Source organism: Salmo trutta, chromosome 21 (genome assembly GCF_901001165.1).
Source record: "Salmo trutta chromosome 21, fSalTru1.1, whole genome shotgun sequence".
NCBI lineage: Eukaryota > Metazoa > Chordata > Actinopteri > Salmoniformes > Salmonidae > Salmo > Salmo trutta.
In genome coordinates this window covers 18,275,376-18,299,234 of record NC_042977.1, presented here as the reverse complement: position 1 = coordinate 18,299,234, position 23,859 = coordinate 18,275,376, and the positions used below count along the sequence as shown (strand labels likewise).

Here is a 23,859-nt window from a genome sequence, read left to right as displayed (position 1 = left end):
TCCATCCACTTCTCTCCACTACATTAGAGGGATATCATCTTCACAGGAATAGCAGACACCTCAGTCGCAGTAAAAGCAAATGTCTGCACACCCACTGTCTTGGCTCACCTGATATAGATACTGCACAATAAAACTGTCTGCAATGACACACACTCCCACATACTCCACCTAGACATGCATGGCAGTGTAGGGAGATGAGGAGGACATTTCTAACAATGTGTGAAGCCTTGATCAAAGGGACTGATGTTTAATAGCTTCAGACAGGAGGGAGAAATACCATCATCAGACCGCATTACTCTCACTGGCCCCATTAAAGTGTGTGTGTGTGTGTGTGTGTGTGTGTGTGTGTGTGTGTGTGTGTGTGTGTGTGTGTGTGTGTGTGTGTGTGTGTGTGTGTGTGAGAGTGAGAGAAAGAGGGGGGGGGGGCATAGTAGAGGAGGGTGGGCTTTTGCGGTGGGGAAGGTGTGTGTGGGTGTGTGTTTGTGACAAGAGACTTGTATGCTGACCGAACACAAAGGCACCATTCTACAGTGAGGGAAAAAGTATTTGATCCCCTGCTGATTTTGTACGTTTGCCCACTGACAAAGAAATGATCAGTCTATAATTTTAATGGTAGGTTTATTTTAACAGCGAGAGACAGAATAACAACAAAAAAATCCAGAAAAACGCATGTCAAAAATGTTATCAATTGATTTGCATTTTAATGAGGGAAATAAGTATTTGACCCCTCTACAAAACATGACTTAGTACTTGGTGGCAAAACCCTTGCTGGCAATCACAGAGGTCAGATGTTTCTTGTAGTTGGCCACCAGGTTTGCACACATCTCAGGAGGGATTTTGTCCCACTCCTCTTTGCAGATCTTCTCCAAGTCATTAAGGTTTCGAGGCTGACGTTTGGCAACTCGAACATTCAGCTCCCTCCACAGATTTTCTATAGGATTAAGGTCTGGAGACTGGCTAGGCCACTCCAGGACCTTAATGTGCTTCTTCTTGAGCCACTCCTTTGTTGCCTTGGCCGTGTGTTTTGGGTCATTGTCATGCTGGAATACCCATCCACGACCCATTTTCAATGCCCTGGATGAGGGAAGGAGGTTCTCACCCAAGATTTGACGGTACATGGCCCCGTCCATCGTCCCTTTGATGCGGTGAAGTTGTCCTGTCCCCTTAGCAGAAAAACACCCCCAAAGCATAATGTTTCCACCTCTATGTTTGACGGTGGGGATGGTGTTCTTGGGGTCATAGGCAGCATTCCTCCTCCTCCAAACACGGCGAGTTGAGTTGATGCCAAAGTGCTCCATTTTGGTCTCATCTGACCACAACACTTTCACCCAGTTGTCCTCTGAATCATTCAGATGTTCATTGGCAAACTTCAGACAGGCATGTATATGTGGCTTTCTTGAGCAGGGTTACCTTGTAGGCGCTGCAGGATTTCAGTCCTTCTTGGCGTAGTGTGTTACCAATTGTTTTCTTGGTGACTATGGTCCCAGCTGCCTTGAGATCATTGACAAGATCCTCCCGTGTAGTTCTGGGCTGATTCCTCACCGTTCTCATGATCATTGCAACTCCACGAGGTGAGATCCGAGGGAGATTGACAGTTCTTTTGTGTTTCTTCCATTTGCGAATAATCACACCAACTGTTGTCACCTTCTCACCAAGCTGCTTGGTGATGGTCTTGTAGCCCATTCCAGCCTTGTGTAGGTCTACAATCTTGTCCCTGACATCCTTGGAGAGCTCTTTGGTCTTGGCCATGGTGGAGAGTTTGGAATCTGATTGATTGATTGCTTCTGTGGACAGGTGTCTTCTATACAGGTAACAAACTGAGATTAGGAGCACTCCCTTTAAGAGTGTGCTCCTAATCTAAGCTCGTTACCTGTATAAAAGACACCTGGGAGCCAGAAATCTTTCTGATTGAGAGGGGGTCAAATACTTATTTTCCTCATTAAAATGCAAATCAATTTATAACATTTTTGACATGCGTTTTGTTGTTATTCTGCCTCTCACTGTTCAAATAAACCTACCATTAAAAATTATAGACTTATCATTTCTTTGACAGTGGGCAAACGTACAAAATCAGCAGGGGATCAAATACTTTTTTCCCTCACTGTAGACTAGGGTGATAAACTTAGCAAAAAAAAGAAACCTCCTCTCACTGTCAACTGCGTTTGTTTTCAGCAAACTTAACATGTGTAAATATTTGTATGAACATAACAAGATTCAACAACTAACACATAAACTGAACAAGTTCACAGACATGTGACTAACATATATAGAATAATGTGTCCCTGATTAAAGGGGGGTCAAAATCAAAAGTAACAGTCAGTATCTGGTGTGGCTACCAGCTGCATTAAGTACTGCAGTGCATCTCCTCCTCAAGGACTGCACCAGATTTTCCAGTTCTTGACTTGAGCTGTTACCCCACTCTTCCACCACGGCACCTGCAAGTTCCCGGACATTTCTTGGGGAAATGGCCTTAGCCTTCACCCTCCGATCCAACAGGTCCCAGACGTGCTCAATGGGATTGAGATCCAGGCTCTTTGCTGGCTATGGCAGAACACTGACATTCCTGTCTTGTAGAAAATCACGTATAGAACGAGCAGTATGGCTGGTGGCATTGTCATGCTGGAGGGTCATTTCAGGATGAGCCTGCAGGAAGGCTACCACATGAGGGAGGAGGATGTCTTCCCTGTAATGCACAGCGTTGAGATTTCCTGCAATGACATTGCCTGCTTAGTCCTATGATGCTGTGACACACTGCCCCAGACCATGACGGACTCTCCACCTCCAAATCGATCCCGCTCCAGAGTACAGGCCTCGATGTAACGCTCATTTCTTCGACAATAAATGCGAATCCGACCATCACCCCTTGTGAGACAAAACCGCGGCACGTCAGAGAAAAGCACTTTTTGCCAGTCCTGTCTGGTCCAGCGACGGTGAGTTTGTGCCCGTAGGCGACGTTGTTGCCAGTGATGTCTGGTGAGGACCTGCCTTACAACAGGCCTACAAGCCCTCAGACCAGCCTCTCTCGCCTATTGCGGACAGTCTCAGCACTGATGGAGGGATTGTACGTGTCAGAACTCGCTCCGCCACTCCTCCACTAACCTCTCTCCATTTCAGTGTGTGTTGGGGTATCAGCCGGTTCTGGCCCCTTGGCATCAGAGTCAGACCGAGGCTCCTGCAGTGGACCACTGGTTCCGGCACGCGGAGGAGACCTGGTACGCAGCTCACGTCCGCCTTCAGCGCGCCGTACAACGTCAAAAAGCTGGCGCAGACCGTCAGCGCAGTGAGGCGGGGAACACCAGGGGACAGGGTCTGGCTCTCGACCCAAAACCTGCCCCTCCGCCTGCCCTGCCGGAAGCTGAGTCCGCGGTTTGTGGAGCCGTTTAATAAAGTCCTGAGGAGATTGAACAAGGTATGTTAAAGGTTAAAGCTTCCCCCCAATTACCGCATTAACCCCTCGTTCCATGTGTCTCTCCTCAGGCCGGTGGTGGCTGGCCCGCTCCAGGAGGCTGAGGTGCGGGAGGTTCCTCTGCCCCCTCTGCCCCCACATTGAGGGGGCCCCGGCATACTCTGTTCGATCCATCCTGGATTCGAGACGTCGGGCGAGGGGTCTTCAGTACCTCGTGGACTGGGAGGGGTATGGTCCGGAGGAGAGATGCTGGGTTCCGATGGAGGACGTATTAGATCCTTCCATGCTGAGCGAGTTCCATCGTCTCCATCCGGATCGCCCTGCGCCTCGTCCTCCGGGCCGTCCCCGAGGCCGGTGTCGACGCACTGCTTATATTGTTTATACTGTATACCTGGGTATTTTGACATACCTACGGTATGATTTCTCAGGGGCTGTGGGGGTGTGTGCTACGCCACTTCATATAACTACAGTATAAGTAAAGTAACTACACAAAATCTAAAATAAATTATATCCAGTTCAGGGCTCCAGCATTGCATTTGGTTTGCTAACTTGCTAGCTGTCAAGATCAAGCTTCTTGATTACAGCAGAGACATCTTTATCTAACATTCCACTCCTTGACACTCCTTGGCATTGCCAAAGAGACTGGCTTTTCTGCCATCTTCAAATATGAACATTCTATAATTAATGAGCTTGAGGAAAACAGCGAAGTTGATCCTGATTCGATAACGCTCACAGCTATCCTCCAATCACAACGATTATCCAAATATTTGTACTCTATCACCTTATTTTCTCCACAGAACAAGTTGGTATCCGGTTGCTAAGCAGACGAAACCAGTCTGTCAAAAATTGCTAACTCAAAACTAAATTCTAAAACTAAATACATAGTGCAATTCCAACCACAATACCTATTTACTTTGATTTCAAGCCTCAAAATACAACAACTTGCCTAGCTAACAGCTAAATGTTTGTTTTTGACTTTGTTATAATTCTAATTCTATTTTCGAGGCTCCAAATATTGTAACTGAAAATATTAATGCTATTTCCAACTACCAATGAGCAACTCCGCCGTAAATCCAGCTGCATATTGAACGTTAAGATTGCCGAATAGCCAGTTTCTTTGGCAATGACACGGAGGGGCAAGGAGTGGAACGTTAGCTAAAATGACTGGTACCAAGATACGAGACATTCAATCCACTCCTGGATCAAGATCCCTGTTGCCTAAATTGTTTTGTGCGTCAAAAGAATTAATACAAATAATAATACTGTCACGTCCTGACCAGTAAAGATGTTATTTGTTATTGTGTTTTGGTCAGGACGTGGCAGGGGTGTTTGCCCAACAAACCCAGAAACACATTAAACAATGTTCTATGTTAGTCTATTTCTATATCTGTGTCTAGTTTATCTATTTCTATGCTTAGTTTATTGGTTTGACCTTCAGTTGGAGGCAGCTGTTTCTCGTTGCCTCTAATTGAAGGTCCTATTTAGTAGGGGTGTTTTTTCATGGGTTTTTGTGGGTATTTGTTCCGTGTTTAGTGTTTGCCTTACAGGACTGTTCTTTCATCGTTGTTTTGTTTAAGTGTTTGTTTTGGTTTTCTTCGTTAATAAAGAAGATAAGCATTCACATTCCCGCTGCGCCTTGGACTCATCTTTACGACGAACGTGAGAAATACATTAAAATAGCGCCCTTTGTGTGCACTTCTGGTAATACCGTATACCCCAGTATGGTACAGAAACGGTACGGCAGTATTCAAATCTGGATAGCGCCCAATTCTACAACATTCCGATATTTCCAGAGGACGCCCTCCTCCTGAGGTACATCTTGCCAACACCCCGATCCCCTCTCTTCTTCTCCTTTCACACACTCACTCCATCTTCTTCCCATCTCTTTGTGCCCGGCAGAACAGTGGAGAGCTGATCATAGCACACTCTCTCACACACACACACACACACACACACACACACACACACACACACACACACACACACACACACACAAACACACAGTCAAGAGGCTCTGATGATTCACTTTCATATTCAGATGAGGCTGATCACACAAACACATACACACACACACACACACTGGCATGTCTGATAGAGGGCTGACAGCTGTTTGAGCAGACATCGTTATCAGAGAACCAGGGGGCCGGCAGACACAAAGCCCTCCGTTTCTCTCTCTGTCTCTTTCTCCCTCTCTATCCCTTCCTTTGTCTTTCCTTCCCTTTTTTCTCTTTCTCATCCTCTCACTCGCTCTCTACCTTCCGCATCTCCAACCCTCCATCCCTCCATTCTTCTTGTCCCACTGCTACGATAAACATTTGACAGTGACTGTACAACAGAAGAAAACACATAATTATACAGTGATAATGACCGATGATATATGACCTCTATCAGGGGTGCAACTTTCACTGGGGACGAGGGACATGTCCCCCCCCCCCCCCACCCCACATTCTGAAATTGCATTTTTGTCCCCCCCGTTTTATCATTGGAATATGATACAAAACTAGGCAAAGGTGTGCTTTAGCACCATGCGGACACCTCCGAGCAGTCGGGTAGGCTGTTTGGAGTGTTTATCCAACTGGATTTAAAACAAATATATATAATTATGTCCCACCCACTTCGAAAACCAAAGTTGTGACCCTGACCTCTATACTCACAATCCTGATGGGCTTCTTGTCATACTGTGCTGTTTACAAGCAGCTCCCACTCATATTAACTTAACTATATCCAGTTCTTGATTGTCTCAAACCCTAATCTCAAAGCTATGGTATAAGGAATGTCGGAAGTCACCTTTAACCTTTAGAAGAAGTTCCTTTACCCTCCACCGCACAGGCCTTCTTCTTGTTGGAGCTAGGCAAATCAGGCTTCTCAGTCTCATGAGGGCAGTGTTCACTCATTTCTCATTAGACTTTCTGGTTAGAGTCGATAATTAATTACCTTTAAAAGTCTCTCTTCTCACCCAGACCTGACGCTGCTGGATTGCACAGGACACCGCCGTCCGCCTGAGGAAGGTGTTTGAGTGTTGCGCAAGGTTACGCAGCATTGGGCACAACCCTCCCCCACTCCACACACACGCTTTCATTTCCCTCCCCCTCCCTAGCCTATCCTCATATCTTTAATAAAAGATTACATTTACAGTGGGGAGGAGAAGGGAAGAGAAGGGCAGGGAAATGTGTCCAATGCTGATGAAATATGTCTCTACGTGCTGATCCCAGACCAGTCAGTAGGCAGTAAGTCATTAATAATAGGACAGGCCACAGCACTAGACCATCAGCTCTCTGCCTACACTCATTACCCCACACACATCAAAGGAAGGACCGAGTGTGCGTCTCAAATGCACACACACACGCACATAGCTACACACTCCACCTTGACACTCATGGCAGTGTAGGGAGATGCGGAGGTGTCTAACAATGTGTGAAGCCTTGGTCAAAGGGACTGAGATTTTAATAGCTTCAGACAGGAGGGAAAAATACTTCCTAGACAGAAAGCATGGGGATGACAGGCATAAATATCGTCAGACCAACCGACCGCACTGGCCTCGTTAAAGTGCGTGTGTGTGAGGGGGGTGGGGAGGGGTGTGTGTGCCCTTTTGGACACAAACAAAGACTGCAGTAACCAATGAGAAACAGCCACTGGTGGAAGACAGACACGTTATTTCATCAAGCCGTGTGCTCCCAGGACTAGGGTATAATCGGAGTGGCAGTAATGGTCAGACTTGAATTTCACAGAGTCCTGGTAAAACAGCACCTTCTAGGTCTACAACACCAACATTAAGTTTGCTGATGACACAACAGTGGTAGGCCTGATCACCGACAACGATGAAACAGCCTATAGGGAGGAGGTCAGAGAACTGGCAGTGTGGTGCCAGGACAACATCCTCTCTCTCAATGTGAGTGCGTATGGCTCAGTACATCACTGGGGCCAAGCTTCCTGACATACAGGACATACAGTTGAAGCAGGAAGTTTACATACACTTAGGTTGGAGTCTTTAAAACTCGTTTTTCAACCATTCCACAAATTTCTTGTTAACAAACTATAGTTTTGGCAAGTCGGTTAGGACATCTACTTTGTGCATGACACAAGTAATCTTTCCAACAATTGTTTACAGACAGATTATTTCACTTATAATTCACTGTATCACAATTCCAGTGGGTCAGAAGTTTACATACACTAAGTTGACTTTCCCTTTAAACAGCTTGGAGAATTCCAGAAAATGATGACATGGCTTTAGAAGCTTCTGATAGGCTAATTTACATCATTTGAGTCAATTGGAGGTGTACCTGTGGATGTATTTCAAGGCCTACCTTCAAACTCAGTGCCTCTTTGCTTGACATCATGGGAAAATCAAAAGAAATCAGCCAAGACCTCAGCAAAAAGATTGTAGACCTCCACAAGTCTGGTTCATCCTTGGGAGCAATTTCCAAATGCCTGAACGTACCACGTTCATCTGTACAAACAATAGTATGCAAGTATAAACACCATGGGACCACGCAGCCGTCATACCGTTCAGGAAGAAGACGCATTCTGTCTCCTAGAGAAGAATGTACTTTGGTGCAAAAAGTTCAAATCAATCCCAGAACAACAGCAAAGGACCTTGTGAAGATGCTGGAGGAAACAGGTACAAAAGTATCTATATCCACAGTAAAACGAGTCCTATATCGACATAACCTGAAAGGCCGCTCAGCAAGGAAGAAGCCACTGCTCCAGAACAGCCATAAAAAAGCCAGACTACGGTTTGCAACTGCACATGGGGACAAAGATCGTACTTTTTGGAGAAATGTCCTCTGGTCTGATGAAACAAAAATAGAACTGTTTGGCCATAAGGACCATCGTTATGTTTGAAGGAAAAGGGGGAGGCTTGTAAGCCGAAGAACACCATCCCAACCGTGAAGCACAGGGGTGGCAGCATCATGTTGTGGGGGTGCTTTGCTGCAGGAGGGACTGGTGCACTTCACAAAATAGATTGCATCATGAGGCAGGAAAATTATGTGGGTATATTGAAGCAACATCTCAAGACATCAGTCAGGAAGTTAAAGCTTGGTCGCAAATGGGTCTTCCAAATGGACAATGACTCCAAGCATACTTCCAAAGTTGTGGCAGCATGGCTTAAGGATAACAAAGTCAAGGTATTGGAGTGGCCATCACAAAGCCCTGACCTCAATCCCATAGAAAAGTTGTGGGCAGAACTGAAAAAGCATGTGCGAGCAAGGAGGCCTACAAACCTGACTCAGTTACACCAGCTCTGTCAGGAGGAATGGGCTAAAATTCACCCAACTTATTGTGGGAAGCTTGTGGAAGGCTACCCACTGGGAATGTGATGAAAGAAATAAAAGCTGAAATAAATCATTCTCTCTACTATTATTCTGACATTTCACATTCTTAAAATAAAATGGTGATCCTAACTGACCTAAGACATGGAATGTTTACTTGGATTAAATGTCAGGAATTGTGAAAAACTGAGTTTAAATGTACTTAGCTAAGGTGTATGTAAACTTCCGACTTCAACTGTATATACTAGGTGGTGTCAGAGGAAGGCCCAAAAAATTGTAAAAGACTCCAGTCACCCAAGTCATAGACTGTTGTCTCTGCTATCGCATGGCAAGCGGTACCGGAGCACCAAGTCTAGGACCAAAAGGCTCCTTTACAGCTTCTACCCCCCAAGCCGTAAGACTGCTGAACAACTAATCAATTGGCCACCCGGACAATTTACATTGACCCCACCCCCCCTTGTTTGTAAACTGCTGCTACTGTTTATTATTTATGCATAGTCACTTTACAAATTACCTCGACTAACCTGTACCCAGCACATTGACTTGGTACCGGTACCCCCTGTATATAGCCTCGTTATTGTTATGTACATTTCTTGTTACCTTTTGATTGATTATATTTTTTTGACTTTAGTAAATATTTTCTTCAATCTATTTCTTGAACTGTATTGTTGGTTAAGGGCTTGTAAGTAAGCATTTCACGGTAAGGTATACACTTGTTGTATTCGGCGAATTGAACATATACAATTTGATTTGATTTGATTTTGATTTGCTGAGGGAAATTGAATAGTGGAAGGCAACTTTAACTGGAGACTGCAATACTAATCTGTACTAAAGTGGTCTTGAATGCACACAAACACAGTTAGGAGAAGTGATGGGACACACACCAATGTTGTCCTCTACTTACTAAGTTAGGGAGTGGACACAATGTAGTGCACTAGTGAGAAGTGTGCACCAAATGGCAAATGCACTGATCAACTGTGTTAGTCGACTTATCAGTGGAGTGTGAAACATATTTTTCTAACTCAGACAAGTTGATGTAAGGAGACAGTATCGTCACTCTAACTCTTAAAAAAGTTTTATCACAACAAGCAACTCTGCTCCATTCCCCATAACCCCCCCCCCCCCAAACTCCCCCAGGCCGCCCTCTCTCCTTCCCCTCAACACTCTCACTACCCCCCCCACCCCCCCGGGCCCTTCCAGGACCCCCAGGACTAAGCCTTGGGGCTTTAGCCGTCAAATTAAATCCTTATGACCCCTGCCTTCAACAACCATTTCATTAAGAGAATAATACATGCAGTCCTTTGTTCCTCTCCTTCCATTACTCCAATCACACTCAGGGTTTTTTCCTGTTCTTCCCCTGGCATTCCAGTTTCCGCTGCCTGTGTCAATACCCAAACACATTCATATTTCACTTCTGGGTGGAGTAAGGCGGAGAAAGTTAAGAGGGAGAGGGAGAGGGAGAGGGAGAGCAAGAGCGAACGAGGAAAGGAGGGAGGGGTGGAGAGTAGGGGGTACATAACTTTTAAAACTTCACAACTGCATATTTTTAACCGAAAGAGAGAACAGTGGAGATGAAGGGATGGAGGGGAGGAGGTACACAACAAATTATTCAAAGGCGGGAGGTTGAGAGTGGAGAAAAAGTCTGCTTCTGCTGCTGGTTTGGCTGCTGCTTCAACTTTTAATTAAAATTCTAATTTTCTCCTCAGAAAAAAAGGGAAAACAACCCTAACTATAGTAGAAAGAGAAGAGAAATTGCCGTAGTGGAAGCCAGCCCAAGACAACAACATGGTCATTGTTGAGCTAGCGTTGTGAACTAGGTAGGCTGTGTTGGGAAGCTGGCTGTATCTGGTTGTTCTGTAAGCGTAGAGGCCCCAGGAGTAGGGCCGCTGTTGGAATAAGGAGAAACAGGACTCAATAATGAATGCTTTCTGTTTTTCTCCCTCTCTCTTTCTCTCTTCTCTACTCGGCTATAGCGAAGAGGCTCCAGCTGGTTGGATATGATTCCACAATGGGCAACAACAACTGGCTACTAGTTTGTTTTTACCTAAATACGTTCAACTATCAAAGCTAGTTTATCCATTGCCAACCACATTTAGAAGGATAGCTACTGACTGAAATGTAACTAGCTAGCATGCTGGCTCACACTGGCCAGGCAGTAGCCAACTATCTAGCTAACATTTAGCTAATTGCGGACGCCAAATGACGCTGCTAGCTAGCTAGACTCGTGAGCCAACGTATTAGACATGATAACACCATGGGCAACAATAAATGGTGACAAGTTCGTCTTCAGACAAATATGTTAAACTCATTTATTTTGTTTATCCACTAACCACTGCATTTAGGAGGCTAGCTAACCAAGCAACCAACATAACTCATGAATATTAATGACTTTGCCTCTGGCTATCCTAAGAAAATAAATTTTGCATACAGGTCACGAAAGCTGCTGGTCCAGTATTGAGACATGTGATAGGTTAGATCTATCCAGTGTTTGGGTGTATGATTGGTTAGAGAAGGAAGTATTTTTGATTTTTAAGACGTGTGATTGGTTAGATAAGGCAGTCTGTGCAGTGTTATGACCAGGGTTTGGGGCCAAAAATATTTTACAATAACTTTTTCTGAACAGAACCCTTAAATGACTTCACCAATCAGTGCAGATAGAGCAGCTTGCTATGGAGCGGTCAAGCTATAGTTCACATAACCTTTGGTTATGACGGTTGGTTAGTTATATAAGGCTGGTCTATCTCATGTAGTCAGCCACCAGGACTGGCTGGTGAGCCTAAAAAGAGACCAGGAAAACAACATTCCACAGAGATAGCATCTTTACAGCAAATCAGGATGCAGGAGCCCGTGACAGTCATGATAAGACCATTAACATGTAATGTAGTAAAAACCAGGGTCTCTATTCCCACACAAACACACGATTACACACATGCAAGTGGACACAAACGCACCACCCACACACACACACACACACACACACAAAAATCACATTCCACTCCTTCCCCCCACCACCACCTCCCATCCACCATCTGGCTGTTTTGAGGCTTGGATGTCTCTGGGGTAAGGTGAGCTCTGAGAGGGAAAATGTGTGTCTGTGTGTGTGTATGTGCGTGTGTATGCGAGTGCATGCATGTGTGTGTGTGCGTGTCCTGTGAGGTGTCAGAGCCATGGGAGACTTGCTCCACTGAGCCATAACAACCCTAATGCCCCTCTGGGGTCTGTCATGATCTCAGTCATCATGATCTCAGTCATCATGATCTCAGTCATCATGATCTCAGTCATCATGATCTCAGTCATGTTTTCAGTCATGGTCTCAGTCATCATGATCTCAGTCATGTTTTCAGTCATGGTCTCAGTCATCATGATCTCAGTCATCATGATCTCAGTCATCATTATCTCATTCATGTTTTCAGTTATTGTCTCAGTCATCATGATCTCAGTCATCATTATCTGAGTCATGTTTTCAGTTATTGTCTCAGTCATCATGATCTCAGTCATCATTATCTCAGTCATGTTTTCAGTTATTGTCTCAGTCATCATGATCTCGGTCATCAAGGTCTCAGTCATCAAGGTCTCAGTCATCATGGTCTCAGTCATCATGGTCTCAGTCATCATGGTCTCAGTCATCATGATCTCGGTCATCATTATCTCAGTCATCATTATCTCAGTCATGTTTTCAGTTATGGTCTCAGTCATCCTGATCTCAGTCATCATGGCCTCAGTCATCATAATCTCTGTCATCATGATCTCAGTCATCAGGATCTCAGTCATCATGGTCTCAGTAATGGTCTCAGTCATCATGGTCTCAGTAATGGTATCAGTCATCATGGTCTCAGTCATCATGGTCTCAGTAATGGTCTCAGTAATGGTATCGGTCATCATGATCTCAGTCATCATGGTCTCAGTAATGGTCTCAGTCATCATGGTCTCAGTAATGGTATCAGTCATCATGGTCTCAGTCATCATGGTCTCAGTCATGGTCTCAGTCATAGAGTCTCAGTCATGTTCTCAGTCATGGTGTCAGTCATCATGGTGTCAGTCATCATGTTCTCAGTCATCAAGGTGTCAGTCATCAAGGTCTCAGTCATCAAGGTCTCAGTCATCATGGTCTCAGTCATCATGGTCTCATTCATCATGGTCTCAGTCATCATGGTATCAGTCATCATGGTCTCAGTCATCATGATCTCAGTCATGTTTTCAGTTATGGTGTCAGTCATCATGATCTCATTCATCATGGTCTCAGTCATCATGGTCTCATTCATCATGGTCTCAGTCATCATGGTATCAGTCATCATGGTCTCAGTCATCATGATCTCAGTCATGTTTTCAGTTATGGTGTCAGTCATCATGATCTCAGTCATCATGGTCTCAGTAATGGTCTCAGTCATCATGGTCTCAGTAATGGTCTCAGTCATCATGGTCTCAGTCATCATGGTCTCAGTAATGGTCTCAGTCATCATGGTCTCAGTAATGGTATCAGTCATCATGATCTCAGTCATCATGGTCTCAGTCATCATGGTCTCAGTCATGGTCTCAGTCATCATGGTCTCAGTAATGGTATCAGTCATCATGGTCTCAGTAATGGTATCAGTCATCATGGTCTCAGTCATCATGGTCTCAGTAATGGTATCAGTCATCATGGTCTCAGTCATCATGGTCTCAGTCATCATGGTCTCAGTCATCATGGTCTCAGTCATGGTCTCAGTCATATAATCTCAGTCATGTTCTCAGTCATGGTGTCAGTCATCATGGTGTCAGTCATCATGGTATCAGTCATCATGGTCTCAGTCATCATGGTCTCAGTCATGGTCTCAGTCATATAATCTCAGTCATGTTCTCAGTCATGGTGTCAGTCATCATGGTGTCAGTCATCATGGTCTCAGTCACCATGGTCTCAGTCATCATGGTCTCAGTAATGGTATCAGTCATCATGGTCTCAGTCATCATGGTCTCAGTAATGGTATCAGTCATCATGGTCTCAGTCATCATGGTCTCAGTCATGGTCTCAGTCATATAATCTCAGTCATGTTCTCAGTCATGGTGTCAGTCATCATGGTGTCAGTCATCATGGTCTCAGTCATCATGGTCTCAGTCATCATGGTCTCGTTCATCATGGTCTCAGTCATCATGGTATCAGTCATCATGGTCTCAGTCATCATGATCTCAGTCATGTTTTCAGTTATGGTGTCAGTCGTCATGGTCTCAGTCATCATGGTCTCAGTCATCATGGTCTCAGTCATCATGGTCTCATTCATCATGGTCTCAGTCATCATGGTATCAGTCATCATGGTCTCAGTCATCATGATCTCAGTCATGTTTTCAGTTATGGTGTCAGTCGTCATGATCTCAGTCATGGTCTCAGTCATCATGGTCTCAGTCATCATGGTCTCAGTCATCATGGTCTCAGTCATCAAGGTCTCAGTCATCATGGTCTCAGTCATCAAGGTCTCATTCATCAAGGTCTCATTCATCATGGTCTCATTCATCATGGTCTCAATCATCAAGGTCTCAGTCATCATGATCTCGGTCATCAAGGTCTCAGTCATCATGGTCTCAGTCATCAAGGTCTCAGTCATCATGGTCTCAGTCATCATGGTCTCAGTCATCATGTTCTCAGTCATGGTCTCAGTCATCATGGTCTCAGTCATCATGGTGTCAGTCATCATGGTGTCAGTCATCAAGGTCTCAGTCATCATGGTCTCAGTCATCATTATCTCAGTCATCATGGTCTCAGTCATCATGGTCTCATTCATCATGGTCTCATTCATCATGGTCTCAATCATCAAGGTCTCAGTCATCATGATCTCGGTCATCAAGGTCTCAGTCATCATGGTCTCAGTCATCAAGGTCTCAGTCATCATGGTCTCAGTCATCATGGTCTCAGTCATGGTCTCAGTCATCATGGTCTCAGTCATCATGGTGTCAGTCATCATGGTGTCAGTCATCAAGGTCTCAGTCATCATGGTCTCAGTCATCATTATCTCAGTCATCATGGTCTCAGTCATCATGGTCTCATTCATCATGGTCTCATTCATCATGGTCTCAATCATCAAGGTCTCAGTCATCATGATCTCGGTCATCAAGGTCTCAGTCATCATGGTCTCAGTCATCAAGGTCTCAGTCATCATGGTCCAAGTCATCATGGTCTCAGTCATCATGTTCTCAGTCATGGTCTCAGTCATCATGGTGTCAGTCATCATGGGTGTCAGTCATCATGGTGTCAGTCATCAAGGTCTCAGTCATCATGGTCTCAGTCATCATTATCACAGTCATCATGGTCTCAGTCATCATGGCCCTCAGTCATCATGGTATCAGTCATCATGGTCTCAGTCATCAAGGTCTCAGTCATCATGGTCTCAGTCATCATGTTCTCAGTCGTGGTCTCAGTCATCATGGTCTCAGTCATCATGGTCTCAGTCATCATGGTCTCAGTCATCAGGTTCTCAGACATCATGGTCTCAGTCATCATGGTCTCAGTCATCATGGTCTCAGTCATCATTATCTCAGTCATAATGGTCTCAGTCATCATGGTCTCAGTCATCATGGTATCAGTCATCATGGTCTCAGTCATCATGGTTTCAGTCATCATGGTATCAGTCATCATGGTCTCAGTCATCATGTTCTCAGTCGTGGTCTCAGTCATCATGGTCTCCATCGTGATGCTCAGTCATCATGGTCTCATTCATTATGGTCTCAGTCATCAAGGTCTCAGTCATCATGATCTCAGTCATCATGGTCTCAGTCATGGTATCAGTCATCATGGTCTCAGTCATCATGTTCTCAGTGGTGGTCTTAGTCATCATGGTCTCCATTGTGATGCTCAGTCATCATGTTCTCAGTCATCATGGTCTCAGTCATCATTTTGTTCTCAGTCATCATGATCTCATTCATCATGATCTCAGTCAACAGTGGCTGGGCTAGAGGCAGACCATAACCACAAGGCCTATACTGGCAAGGCTAGGGCATAGGCTAGGGGGCTATTTTCACACATATTTTCACACAGAAAATAGCATTCTACTTCACACATCATTATAGGTCAGCAAATCAGCACTAGCCCTGTAGCGAAGGTGGATACAAGCCCACACACACTCACACACACCCACACACTCTCTCACACACACTCACGCGCACACACACACACAGCACATTACATGTGACACTGTGTTTCCCCTCTCCATTCCATACAAAATAGGCTGTTTTTTTCTCTTTCTGGTTTACAGTCGTCCATTTGGAGAGAGGAAACGAGAGGTGGGGACTGATCTACACATCCATTAGTGACTTCTCTCTTTCCATCACAGATGGGGTCACAGTCTCTCTCTCGCTCTTCTTCTCCCCTCTCGACAACGTTGCACACAAAAAAACAGTCAATTATATTTGCACAAAAGCCTGTCTGTTTGCTGAACCTATTCTATTGCTGCTCTCCTCTTAGCCAGATACCATACAGATACTCTGCACAGGGAATTGGGTCAGCATTATACTGGGGACTGATATGACGCAGAATATGTGTTGGTTTGACTGGCAGTTATTATGGCGCTTGAAGCGAATCATTATTAGCTACTCATGCATAAACATGTAATAATTGTTCTAATCGCTAATCCGTTGTGCCACCGGGGAGGTGGCATTACAGCATCACTGGTATTTAGCTCCTCTGGGACTGATTACTACATACACGCCTGTTGTCTTCTGGGGTGGAGATTTCAACTCTCGCTCACTCAGGCACACGCCCCCCCCCCCACGCACACACACACATACACACACACACACACACACACACACACACACACACACACAGGTTGTTGGATTTGCTATCATCAGCCTCAGCTTGTCCTCACTGGCCTGTTTCGAAACGGACGACTTCATGATCATGGTAGTTCTTTGACAGGCACACTCTTTCCTTTTTTCATCTCTCTACCTTTGCTCCTGCCCTCTCTCTCTTTCCCTCACTCTCTCTCACCCAGTTTCTCTCCCTCTCCTTCTCCCTGCTCTCTCTGGTTCGCTGCTGGAATTGATGAATGTGTCTTGTACCGAAGCAGCCAGTCCCCAGCTACCGTAGTTAATGGAGGATCTGGTTGGTTCCAATGGGTTTGGGTTTGGCGCTTCCCTGTCACCACATCCATCTCTCCCTCTCTCTCTCCCACCGCTCCCCCTCTTTCTGTCTCTCTTGATCTTTCTCCTTCTCACTCCCCCTCTTTCTGTCTATCTCCCTCACTCCCTCATCCCTTTCTCTCCACCTCTTCTTTCTCTTCCCCTCCTCTTTCACTCACTTCTCTCTCCCAGTCAGCTAAGCAGGCTTAATTGGTTTAAGAGCAAACATAAATAAGTGCTGGCTCTGTATGTGGTGGAAAATGACCACTGCTGTTGTAAATAATGATACACAGATGCACAGACGAGTTGCTGTTGCTTCTGCAAAAGCTAATGGAGATCCAAATAAACAAATGAATGAACAAATAAACACAGAGAGAAAGGGGGGAAGGGGAGAGAGGGGGTAGAGAAAGAGAGCGACAGAGAGACAGAGAGGGAGGGAGAGAGGGAGAAATGGGACACTGCACATGTATTTTTTTCTCTAATGGCATGCAAATGCATCTCCTCCCTCCTCTCTCCTCTCTCCTCTCTCCTCTCTCCTCTCTCCTCTCTCCTCCCTCCTCTCTCCTCTCTCCTTCCGCCCAGCTAAAGCGCATGGTGACTTATCCAACAAGTTCTCATAGTTTCCCTTTGAAATTCGACGCATTACGGCTGAATTTCTATTTTTGACGCATTCATTTTGTGTGGTTACAGGGTTAATTCCACAAGTTTAGAGGATTAAAACAGAAACCACTCAAAGGGTTAAGTTTAGGTATTACAGTTTTTTCCAACTGCTTACACACTAAATCTTTTCATGTCACATGATTTTTGAAACCTCTCACTCAAAGTGCAAAACTACACACCAAATATCCAAAACCATAAGCTATTTCTCAGCCTTTGACTCAGTTGTCAATTGCATAAAACACTTTTTTCAAAACACTACACAGAATTCTCTACCTAAAACACAAACATTTAACAGGAAGTGACTTGCTTTCCTTTTCCAAACACAACCAATCAAAATGCTACACTTATTCACATTTACATTTACATTTACATCATTTAGCAGACGCTCTTATCCAGAGCGACTTACAAATTCACCAGGTCACACACACACTCCTCACATGTGCAAACACTAATTGCTTAACTGATCACTAACCAATCACTGCTTTACTGTAGTATAGGCCTATAAATAGGTCAAAGGTCAGATTACCGGTTTTGAACAATGGATGCCAACAATGGACAGAGAGGAAGAGGAGTAGGAGGGAGAGGCAGGGGCCAACAACGAGGACAAATTCAAAGATGAAGAGTTGTAAGAGAAGGAGGAGGAGCAAGATGAAGAAGAAGAAGAGGGCAAAGAAGAGAAGGAAGGAGAGCCATCTCTAATGAGATTAGAGCAACACTTGTTGATCATGTGATCAACCACAGTTTGACCATGAGAGAAGCTGGACTGAGAGTCCAGCCCAACTTGAGTCGATTTACAGTGGCGTCCATTACATTTACATTTTAGTCATTTAGCAGACGCTCTTATCCAGAGTGACTTACAGTAGTGAATGCATACATTTCATACATTTTTTTTTCTTTTTGTACTGGCCCCCTGTGGGAATCAAACCCACAACCCTGGCGTTGCACACACCATGCTGGCGTTGCAAACACCATGCTCTACCAACTGAGCCACAGGGATTCGAACCTTCAGAAATGAGAACAGGTATGCAACTATCTAATGACTATTTTAGCGTTACAGTAATTTACTGTAAAAAACGTATGACTGCATAGTATTGCATAAACATTTGTAACTCTAAGCCATCCATTTACTGCACTACATTGAATGAATGAGGTTGGTTATCATGCTGTACTACATGTTTTTGTACATTGTTTACAGGTCCTATGCTGAACACATACTGTGTTTGAATTCTGTACAGAGTGGAAAGGCAAAGACATCATGGAGGACGAGGACGCTTGTTTACAGATGTACAAGAGACTGCAATTATAAATATGGTTTTGGCCAACAATGCAATTAGGATTCGAGAGATAAGAGAGCATATCTTGAATAATGACACCATATTTAACAACATCAATGCTGTAAGCCTGTCGACCATACAACGCATCCTCCAACGGCACCGAGTGACGATGAAACAACTTTACAAGGTGCCATTTGAGAGAAACTCTGACAGAGTCAAGAATATGCGACATGACTTTGTAGAGGTATGTATGCAACACTACTTCCAATACTTCAGACATACCATATTTACTCATCTGTATATCCTTTTGTCTGTTACAGAGAGTATTGGAGCTGGATGCCCATGTAATTCGCCATGAATTTATTTATGTGGATGAGGTTGGCTTCAACCTCACCAAAACCAGGCGCCGTGGAAGAAATGTAATAGGACAGAGGGCAATTACCAATGTCCATGGACAGCGATGGGGTAATATAACTATGTGTGCTGCCATCACTCAAAATGGGGTCCTCCATCACAATGCCACACTGGGTCCGTACAACACCGGCCATATGCTCACTTTTCTGGATGCAATTTACACAATGCTTGTCCCTGATCCAGATCAGGAGCCTGCTAGATTTGTGGTTTTATGGGACAATGTTAGTTTTCACCGGGCTGCTCTGGTCCAAAACTGGTTTGCCACCCATCCACAATTTGTAGTTTTGTACCTACCCCCATATTCACCTTTTCTAAATCCCATAGAGGAATTCTTCTCAGCCTGGCGCTGGAAAGTGGATGATCGCCAACCCTATGTCCGCATGCCGCTTCTCCAGGCAATGGAGGACGCATGTGGGGACATAGCGGTTGCCTCTGTCCAAGGTTGGATACGCCATGCTAGGAGATACTTCCCTCCATGTTTGGCAAGAGAAAACGTATCTTGTGATGTGGACGAAGTATTGTGGCCAGACCCAGCCAGGAGAAGAGATGAAGCGTAGCTTAGCACTGGTGACTGCCCCCCCCCCCCCCTTCCCCTACCAATTCCTGGACTGCCCCCCCGGGACCCCACACACACACAATTGTGTTCTTTACTGTATTCTAAAGAATATACTTTTGGTTTACATATGTTTATGGTTTTGTTGTATGCTACTGTATACAACAGTAATGTTTGGCCTAATAAATATTTTCTGTTTCTACATTGCATTGGTTTTTACAGTGTACTTGTTACCCCTCTCAGCAGATTACTTTCACAGTAGAACATTGTATTGAAATGTAGATATAAGCCTATGAAAGACCAAAGAGCTTTAGATTTAGAACAACAGTGTTTACATGGTATATCCAAAAATGTACTATTATGAAAGCAGTGTTTGCCATTTGATGCAAATGCTTCATTCTGACATGTGTTTATGGCATTTTGAATGCAGTGTTACATTCCAAGTGGTTAAGGTTAGGGCTATGGTTTGGGAAAGGCGTAAAACAAAATAATTAAAAACGATCATCAAGTATTCTCATGTCTTACTAGAGCATTGTGAAGTGTGGAGGAGCAGTGTTCCAAGCAGCGCGCTCCAGCTCCGAGCTTCGTGAGTTCATGCCTGGTGCTGGGTATTCCTTTAAATGTTTTGTTGTTTTGAGTGCCCATAGAAGGCATAGAGTATATCAACGTTCTCAGGAAAAGTTCAAACATCCAAAATCGCTGTCTATTTCTAGTGGTCAGGCAGGATTTATCGACTGTTTCATCTACTGTTTCCTCTCCTCTGCCGTGTGTGTGTGTGTGTGTGTGTGTGTGTGTGCGTGCGTACATGCCTGTGTCAGTGGGTGGTTGCATCCACAAAGCCCTCAAACTATCCCTCACAAGTACCTACAGCCAGCCAGTCCTCACGTCCCATAATCATAACAGTTGATAGGATCAGGGTATTCTGCCCTGGTCTCTGTGACATCATGAGATTTCAGTGAAGCCATGGCTGCCATCAGTCAGACAGACAGTCACTGTGTGTCTGCTGCCATCCCCCACATCTCAGCCTAGGGAGTTAGCGCGAGTCTTCAGATCTCAGTCGAGGTTCGCCAAACCACCTCCTTTACACAAACAGAGGGTTGCCGGGGGCAACACGGTTCAGATGACCTCGTCCACCTTCCATACACTCGCCTGCTGCTCAGCTCTAATGCTCTGCTTAGCCATCCACTCTTCATCCTCCACTTTGGCTCCATCCCTCGCTCCGTTGAGGAGAGATAATAGATGTCAGCCGTATAGATGACACAGCATGACAGGGGGTAGAGACAACCACAGTAAGAGGTTCAGTCAGTCGGATGGTTGAAATCTATAGAAGTAGCAAAGTCATTTATGTCCAGCTGTAGCTCCACAATATAGCATCATGATATCCAACCTGAACCGATCATAGCTATAGTAACATGTTTAGGGAGACCCCCAAACACAGCAGTAGTCCTTCCCCCTGGCAGACTGGTTGGGGGGGGCTACTCTCTATTCATTATCACCAATCTGTCCATATGGTCAGTGGTGCCCCCCAGACACACACACACACAAACAGTGATCTCTGTCACATTGTTTGTGATTACGGGATTGATGTGGTGATTAGGGACAGATAATCAGATGAAGGGTGACACGGATCTGGGCAGGGATAATGTGGCCAGGGCCGTATGCTGTCACACACACACACACACACACATACACACACACACACAGAGAGAGAGAGAGAGTGAGGGCAACAGATTGGAGATCAGATCAGTTAACATCTTAACCTGCCCGCGAGACAATCTCCTTTCAATTAACCAGCCAAAACAAGGAAATCACTCTCAGCCCTGGTGTTGCCCGGGTAACCTATTGTGAGCCCTACCCATCTGTTCAACCCAATAGCCAGCTTTGTCTTTCTAGAGAGACCTTTAGAGCGACTGTCAAGGATTTGGGAAGCGGATAAGATGTTCAATGGGTCACGTGTGTGTGTGTGTGTGTGTGTGTGTGTGTGTGTGTGTGTGTGTGTGTGTGTGTGTGTGTGTGTGTGTGTGTGTGTGTGTGTGTGTGTGTGTGTGTGTGTGTGTGTGTGTGTGTGCGTGTGCGTGTGCGTGCATGCGTGCGTGCGATAGAATACGATAAATATAAACAGGCAAGCTGTCAGCCACCACTGAATTACACTGAGCTACCCTGGCAGCCTGAGAGTTGTAATCATTCTGAAAAGAAAAAGATGAAACAGAGATACTACTATCACGTAACACCCACTTCACTTTCTAGTCTTTAATTCATTCCCCTTGTTTATGTTAAGCAGAGAACCACACCAGGCCATTTGCTTTGGCAAGTGTGTCAGCAAAGAAAACAAAGGGAGTTGTTCCATATCAAAAAGGCCGTAGCATAATATGCATGCATCACATACTGGATGTCTAGTGCTCTAGTCCCGGCTTCTACACAGGAAATGGAAAGCAAGTTAAAGCCTAAGATAGGCTTTTAGCTACTGATGATGATGGCAAACTTGTCTGCTGATTTAGCCTACACAGTGTGTGTGTGGTATGTCTGTCTGTCTGTGCGCATTTGTGTGCCAAAGAGGACCAGACAGACAGAGAGAGATCAATTGTATTAATTGTCCTGATCTGGAACTGCCTCATCACCACCCGTCACTCAGTCAGCATCGTTTGATCTGGCGGAGTCATTACGGTCGCTAAACAGTTTGAGCAGCCATCTATCAAATCCCTCCGCCAATTCAAAATCGCCTGATATTTATCCTACTGTTGCTCGGAGTTGGCGCTAAAAACGAGTTATTCGCCTATGACAGGACGCGACCCGAATATTATACAGAGTTTTTAGAGAAGAGATCTACACTCAGGCGCCAACACTTGCCGGTGGAGAAGCATCTCTCCGGGTTTAGTCACAGATAGTGTTTTAAAACTGATGTACAATCTTAGAGAAGAAGGGTTCTATGCTTGCTTCAAATATGGCGCCCGTTAAGGTTCTATATATAACCGAAATTGGTTCCATATAGACCGCTATATATAGAACGTTAAGATGTCTATAGAACGCTATATGGAACCCAAGGGTTCTAAATGGAAACAACTTTGGGTCAGTGAAGAAGAATCCCTGGGATTCTGATCAAAGAACCCTACAAAATGTTTCTATATAGAACCTTTAGGGATGCCATATATGAAAAGCAATAGAACCCTTTTTAGTTCTATCCAGAACCTTTTTTCTAAGAGTGTAGCCTAGCCTAGAAAGATGACGAATTGTCTCATAGCACAATAACATACCACAATAAAACAAATAAAAGTAGGCTCCCCATAGACTATATTCCCCATGTTAACAGTGTAATGAAAACATTATGGCCAGGATACATGTATTCAAAGGGAGAACGGGACATGGTCCAACTGCAATGTCTGCAGCCCAGAAGAACCAGACCACCACAGAACCCTGCTCTTCCGTCCAATTCTGATGAATAATAAAATAACGGGACAGGGATTGAGAGGGTCCACGTGCATCGCATCCCTTGTATTCCTTCTGACAGCACAGAGCGCGCGCTCTCACGGGTACATTGTGGCGTTCCATGGGAAAGAGAGCGCGAGAGAGCCAGTGGGAGCTCCTGCGCGTAGCATTATTCAATTTCGTTCCATGGTCCTACCATAAAAACAGAGCAATGATAATTCCAATAATTTAGCCTACCTTCCATCGCAGAAACGGCGGTGGTGATGATGACCCATAAAACCGCAAACAAATCCACAGTCATGGCAGGAATGTATAGTCCACACAGCCTATATCCACTGAGAACCACGCAGGATTTGCGCGCACAAAAAATCCCTCCAGTTGTCACAGAGCTGTGCATTCCAGTCGGTCAACCCGTGTTGTGTGAGTCACATTTCAAGCCGTAGTAAAGAGTATGTGACAACCAGCGTAGGACCTCGCCGAGTGTATAGGGGATGGATCGGGGTAGTGAGGACGGGAGGAGGGGGGCGAGACAACCTCCCCACACACCGCTAAATCGGCAGGGCCAATCACAGATTGAAAAGTGAAAATCGTTAACCAATCGCCACTGGTCTGCTCCTCCCTGCATTCTGAAAACACAAAACTTTTCCCTGACCTATTTGAAACCTCGACCGCCTCAGCGAAGTAGAATAGCACCACCAATTGGTCTTGATTGGACATTACATTAAATGTTCCCCCCCCCAAAAAAATATAAAGGACCTTTATTTTTCAGCTTTC

At 44.9% G+C, this 23,859-nt stretch overlaps 1 protein-coding gene across 4 annotated transcripts in view; it reads right to left on the bottom strand.

The window, feature by feature from the left end:
* The window catches only part of LOC115156861 (ephrin type-B receptor 1), a 298,565-nt gene extending 274,995 nt beyond the window's left edge, over nucleotides 1–23,570 (bottom strand). For 3 of the 4 annotated variants that reach the window (XR_003868337.1, XM_029704639.1, XM_029704640.1), the window contains exon 1: nucleotides 23,323–23,570. Coding sequence is in view for 2 of the 4 variants with exons in the window: in XM_029704639.1 (XP_029560499.1) it covers nucleotides 23,323–23,482 (160 nt within the window). In the remaining 2 variants the exon portion in view is untranslated. Of the gene's footprint in view, nucleotides 1–6,340; nucleotides 6,403–23,322 lie in introns of those variants that run through there. The other variant, XM_029704641.1, reaches the window with a different exon arrangement.
* Nucleotides 23,571–23,859: the final 289 nt, after the last annotated feature.